This window comes from Octopus bimaculoides, chromosome 9, assembly GCF_001194135.2.
Source record: "Octopus bimaculoides isolate UCB-OBI-ISO-001 chromosome 9, ASM119413v2, whole genome shotgun sequence".
Classification (NCBI taxonomy): Eukaryota; Metazoa; Mollusca; class Cephalopoda; order Octopoda; family Octopodidae; genus Octopus; species Octopus bimaculoides.
In genome coordinates, this window is record NC_068989.1 from 57,978,305 (window position 1) to 57,985,055 (window position 6,751).

At 37.2% G+C, this 6,751-nt stretch overlaps 1 protein-coding gene across 1 annotated transcript in view; it reads left to right on the plus strand.

Moving 5' to 3' along the window:
- The window catches only part of LOC106871388 (probable D-lactate dehydrogenase, mitochondrial), a 25,497-nt gene that overhangs the window by 13,224 nt on the left and 5,522 nt on the right, over positions 1-6,751 (plus strand). The window contains exons 7-10 of the mRNA XM_052970916.1: positions 691-784; positions 2,063-2,191; positions 4,236-4,363; positions 5,607-5,697. Of these exons, the coding sequence (XP_052826876.1) occupies positions 691-784; positions 2,063-2,191; positions 4,236-4,363; positions 5,607-5,697 (442 nt within the window). The remainder of the gene's footprint in view (positions 1-690; positions 785-2,062; positions 2,192-4,235; positions 4,364-5,606; positions 5,698-6,751) is intronic.

The window sequence follows — 6,751 nt, forward strand, 5'->3', positions numbered from 1 at the left end:
TTTCGTCATAAATTTCTCGATAACATTGAAAAAGTCCAAGAGATAATGGAAAAAAGAGACGAAATAGTAATATAGGTACAGAGAGCGTCACTGTGTTGCCTGGCTGACCACAGGCGGGAGAGTGAGAGAGCGAGCGTGTCGGAGGGTGAGTCTGGGTGCTCGGGATGCGCTGCCGTCCGCTGCCATCACGACGGCAGTTCTTGTACAGCGCACAATACGACAGTCAAAGTTTTTAAGTTTTTATATTTTGTAAAATATGTTATGACGGCTCGTAAAGTTCGTCGTAACTCCGAGTGGTCGTTAAATAGGTAGGTCGTTAAATGAGGACAGTCTGTATTGATATACTGCAATAGCAAACCGGTCCATTATATTTTTATGTATATCACTGTCATTTTGTGATATTCACTTAGCTGGTGAGTATACCAAATCTACTCGCAAAACTTTGGTCGACTGCAAGGCAGTAACAGAAGATACGGTCCCACTGTGGGACTGAACTCAAAACCATGTGGTTAGGAAGTAAACTTTTTTAACCACACAGCTATACCTGCACCCTTTTATGTATATTTAAGTATATTATTGCTTAAAAGTGATAGCAACATAACCATTATATATTTATAAATATTACTGCTATACTGTAATAGTGTTCTAAAACTTGATGCAGTATCTATATATTCTTGTTTGCCATTGCAGACTATTTCAGCTGTTTGCCATTTTCCCTCTGTGCAAGCGGCAGTAGACACGACGGTGATGACTTTGCAGTGTGGTATTCCCATAGCAAGAATAGGTACGTATACAAAATTAATAGGTTTACTTTCGTAATATTGTATTCTCTATAATTCTGTTTGTATTGATATTATCCTTGTTTGTTGTTTCCTGGTTCTAAGTTGTGTTCTAAGAACATTGGATTTATCACTTACTCATCTCTTTACTTTTTGCCACATGATAATGCAGTCAAACAAAAATTTCTTGTGGCATTAATTCTGCCTGAATAGCACAAACATAATCATCCCAACTTTTTTACATTTTGCCAGATACAGTATATTTAGGATCACATTAACCATTATGTTCATTTTTTGAAACAACAGACTGTGATTTGAGGAAGATTTGGCTGTTATTACTAGCAAATCAAATGACTGTGTTGACTTATATGGTGTTAGCATGAGATGTGAATAATTCATAGATTTTAATGGATTGTTACACACACATCCTTGTCACAGTTACCATTGAAATGGTGTGGATCTGTGATTTCTCCATTGGAAATCTGTACTCAGGCTGGCTGTGGACAAATGTACCACCATGCATTTTGGGAGGAAAAACCCAGTGTCTACTTACTCCCTCCACAACACTAATCTCAAAAAGTCTTCTTCCGAACATGACCTGGGCATTATTGTCGACAGCGATTTGCATTGGACAAAACACATTACTAAAATTACCAAGAAGGCTGAGGGTGTCTTGGTATTACTTACCAAGTCCTTTGTGAGCTGCTCTCTGGCTATCTATCTGAGGCTTTATATAGTTATGGTGTGGCTTCACCTGGAATTTGCATCACCGGTCTGGAACCCCTATCTTGCCCATGATATTAATCGTCTGGAAATCGTTCAGCGACGTGCAACCAAGAGAATACCCTCCATCAGGCAAAGGGGAGGGGGCAGGTGGGAATGCAATTCTGTGGGAGTGGAGTTAAGAAGGAAAGGTGAGACTGATTTGTTTTAGCCAGTATAAAAATGTCTATAGAGAAAAAATTCTTGTGACAGTTTATCTTAGAGTGTAATATCTAGTGTGTGCTTCTTAAGACATAGTAGGTAATTTGAGGAAGATTTGGCCGCTATTTCTAGCTGGTCAAGCAACTGCATAGAGGCACTCTCTTTGACTTAAGTGAAAATGGGTATTAAGTATTTGCTGCAGAGCTATTTTGTCACATACAATAACAACAAATCTAAAGTGGAGAAATGAACAAGCAAAGAAACAAAAATATTGAAAATAATTTGAGATTGATCATGAACTTAAATTGAATATTTAGGAAACTTGTTTATTGCTTCAATCTACATTTTTTTCTACTTAGAATTCATGGATGAAGTTATGATTGATGCCTGCAACAAATATAGCAAACTCTCACTAAATGTGGCACCAACGCTTTTCCTGGAGTTCCACGGTGCTGCAGAATCACTGAATAGTCAAGTGGAAACAGTCTGTATGTATTTAAGAAATTTATTAAAATACCTCTTTTGTTAGCATATGTACACATTAATAGATTTTTTAATGTATATATGAGGAGGTGCTGTAAAGTTTCTGGCTTCAAGTAAGCGAAAATACAGAGGATTAGTTAATTATGATTTTATTCAACATATTCCCCTCTCAGATTCACACACTTATTGCAGCAGTCCTTCAGTTTTTCTAAGCCCTGTAAAGGAACTTGGAAGGTTGGGTCTCTAACCAGGCCTTTTGCGATACCCTTAAAGCCAGGAACTTTACAGCACCCCCTTGTATATACCAGGAGCATGCTATCTCCTGTAGTCAAGATAACTTGTGTCGACACAGACTAAATCTATAAATCTTCTTTCATCATCATTATTTAATGTTCATCTTGCTTGCTGGCATGGGTTGGACAGTTTGACAGAGGACTGTGTTGAGTTCCAATATATGCTTTGGTACAGTTTCTATGGCAGAATGTCCTTCCTAATTCCAACCACTTTGCAGAATATATTTGGTACTTTTTACACGGTACCAGCACTAGTGTGGCTGCTAACGAACTCACAAAACAAGACCCCCCCCTCCCCACACACACATTCAATTGAGTGGAAGTGCAGTATTTATTATTGTCTATACTCAAGAACACCTGGCATAAAACCCACTTCCCTCAATTCTGCTATAACATTTATTAACGCCTTAGCATTTAAACCTGCCATATCCAACCCATATATTCTACCTATTTTATGTTCAGACTAACTAGATCTGGCCTCTTCCACCTATCCTACAATATCATTCTAAAAATAAGCAATCACATCATAAAAATTTCAAAGGTACAAGATAATACATGATTAATTCAAAACAATGTGAATAAATAAACATTACATTTGACAGAATAATATGAATGCTAAAGGGTTAAAGTTGTTTAAATTTAAGATTACACATATGATAGCTTCATTTCTTGAAACTTCAGACTGTAATGAGAAACTTGAGAAACTTTTGAAAATATTGCATGTGTAAGACAATTCTTTCCTTCCTTACCCCACCCCTTGATTCCTGCTAAAGTTATAGGGACACCTTCATGGCATATAGCATCTCTTGGGAATTTTAAATCTGGCAGTGACCATCTTCTTTGTCTGCCCAGGATCTGCTTCTTACAGAGAGAAAGGAGAGAAAGGGATTGATCATAGTACAGAACTGGTACTTTATTTTATTGTCCATGAAAGGTAAAGTTGATCTCATTGAGATTTGAACTCAATCACAGAAAACAGGAAAGAATACTGTATAGCATTCTCTCTAACAGTCTAATGACTCTGGCATTTCACAATCTTATAAACTAAATCTGGAGTTAGAGAAGAGGGAAGAATAGATGAATAGAAGTCTGCTAGTGAATGTGACCAAGGCATTATTGTCTACAATGATTTGTGTTGAATGAACCACATTCCTAATAATCAAAAAGGCCAATAGTGTCTTAGCAATTCTCAGTAAGACCTTTGTCAGCTACTCACCTGTTATCTATTTAAAGCTATATATAGCTATGGTACATCCACACTTACATTTTGTTTTTCTCATCTAGAACCCCCATCTTGTCCAGAATATCAATCTACTGAAAGCTGTCTAGGAATGTGCAACCAAACAAATACCCCTCTGTCACTCACCATATCTTGAACATTTTGCTTCTCTGGGCATCAACATGTTTAAAGTTTCAATGTCTAGCAGCTAACTTGGTTGAAGCCCACAGAATTATCCACACTCTTTCCAACAACTTTGGTTATCTTTTTCAATTCAATACCTCTACAACTTACGAACATTTTTATATAAAATCAAAAATCAACACAATACCCATGACTTTTGAAAATATCTTTTTGCTTACATTTTAGGTGGAGTTTAATTATCTTTATTATAATTTAGTTTTCTATCTGTTAAGTCTGAATTAACTTTCACTAATTTAATGTAATGTCCAAACAATATATCTGTTGTTTAGCTTATTTTTGCTTATCATGTCTTTGCTTTGTTATAAATTTTTTTTCTCTATAAACTTTCAAAAGGTGAAATAGCCAAATCTAATGAAGGTTCCGACTTTAAGTGGGCTACAGATGCTGATGAAAGAAACAAGTTATGGAGAGCTCGGCACGACATGTTGTATGCATGCCTAGCTCTCCGGCCTGGCTCAAAGGTAGGTTATCATGCTTAGTGTCTTTTTGTCTGTCTTCCCGTTCTGAGTTCAAATTCTGCCAAGGTCCTTTCATTCTTTTGGGGTTGATGAAATAAGTACCTAGTTAAACACTGAAGTCAATATAATTGACTCCAAATTCCAGGCCTTGTTCCTATAGTAAATTTTCAGCAGTTGCATGCATATGTATAAATAGTTGGTGAAAGCCCTGGTGGCATGAGCAGCAGCTCGCAACCTAGCTTAGTACCCACTCCGAGCCAAATAGGGGAAAATTCCTCGGTCAGGCAGTTAGAAACTGAGGACAGGCACACTTTTGCTGTAAGCTGTCACAGAGTATAACCAACTGATATGGGGTAGAGGTCACTGTTGGGCTTGATGAGACGAAATAGTTTGGCCCCAAAGAACAAGGGATGAATGTAGGCAAGGACACTCAGACAAGAACAAGTTTATAAACTGTGTTAGGTTCTCCAAGAGTTTGAGCCCAGCTTCATCAGCTAATGGAGATAACATGCTTGAGATGCTGAGGTCATAATCCATTGATCTCAGCACCAGAATCTGCTGGAAAAGAGTCAATTACCTTTCTGACATTGTCAGGGGTTAAAGATGGGTTGTTGAAAACTTGGTGGGTCAGGCCAGTGTAGGTGATCATCTGGAGAGGCCAAAGGAAGTTTCTCCTTCAGTTGGTTGAGGGAGTCTGTGGTACACAGGACGAGGAAAGAAGGCAAACAGCCCTTTAATGTAAAATTTGCTGAATTTAGCATTAACAACCTTCAAGTTAGGTGGTTGATCATTGTTCAGGGTTGAGCTGATGACTGACTTGAGATGAACAGTAGTTGGGGTAGATTTGAACTGCCATTTCAGGGAAGGAGTGAGGGATCCACTATTCCCATTCATTACATGGAGGGAGACCAAAGCGAACAGGAACAATTTCTGCCAATCCGAGGTGTTGATGGATAGGCAGATGTTCTTCAGCAGTTTTGAGAGAACACGGGTGAAACAAATTTGAGCACCCTTAGGGATCTGATTGACGAGCGTCAGCTTGAACAAACCCTAGAGAGTAAAAGAATGAAAATAGCAATTTTACTTTTTATAATTTTAGGATACATTGTCGTGTAACACAGGATAATATAATAATATTGGAATGTCGGTGCTCCAGCATGGCTGCAGTTAAATGACTGAAATAAGTAAAAGAATAATGTAATGCTGTTGTAATTTCCCATAATACATTGTTTTCTCTTTCTTTCAGCCATATAGTACAGATGTGTGTGTACCAATTTCCCACCTGCCAGAAATAATAGTTGATACTAAAAAAGACATAGAAGAATCAGGAACGACAGGTAAACATATTCTCTAAAGCAGTGGTTTTCAACTAGGGTCCATATGGCCCTTGGGGGTGTGTGTGAGATTTTCTTATTAAAATTAATGTACAATAAATTGTTTATACTTTTACAATACAAGAAATATTTAAGTTTTTATTACAAATTATAATAGGCACAGGCATGCCTCTGTGGTAAGAAGCTTGCTTCCCAACCACATGGTTCCAGGTTCAGTCCCACTGTGTGGCACCTTGGGCAAGTGTCTCTCACTATAGTCTCAGGCTGACCAAAGCCTTGTGAGTGGATTTGGTAGACGGAAACAGAAAGGCATGTAAGGGTTTTTAACCCTCTCCATTATAATTGTGATTTATTCACAATTATTGCACTCTTCTCATATAATAATTTTTTGATCGCATGTTCTGGCCACTGATATATTCGTGGATAATTTTGAATTGTCTACAATATATCCCGCATAGTGTATTTTTACATTCATTCCCCTTTTATTATTTATTTTTCACTCATATCTGATTCTTCACAGTGGCTAGTTCAACTGGTCTCCTATTATGAATGCTGTGCATGACGTTTGAATTCAGAATTTGAATTGTGTAGATAAATGTTGACACATTATTCTTGCTGGTTGGGACACATATTAAGCCCCAAGGTGTTTTTTTTGTGTTAAAATCTATGTACAGGAATGTTCTCCTGAAAAGAAGAATGGATCCATTTTTGGTTCCTAACTTTGAAATTTCAATGGAAGGACTATTATTTTTATTTAGGTTTTGAATTTTATGTCATATCACTTGCTAATAGCATTTATAGTTGAGGAGAAAGAATATGAATGATTATATTGGCTTTATGGCGGTTTTGACTGCTATTTCTAGGCATGTAAGGGTTTTTAACCTTCTCCATTATAACTGTGATTTATTCACAATTATTGCACTCTTCTCATATAACAATTGTTTGATTGCATATTCTGGCCACTGATATATTCGTGGATAATTTTGAATTGTCTACAATATATCCTGCTTAATGTATTTTTACATTCATTTTCCTTGAGGTGGTGAAGCATGACCTT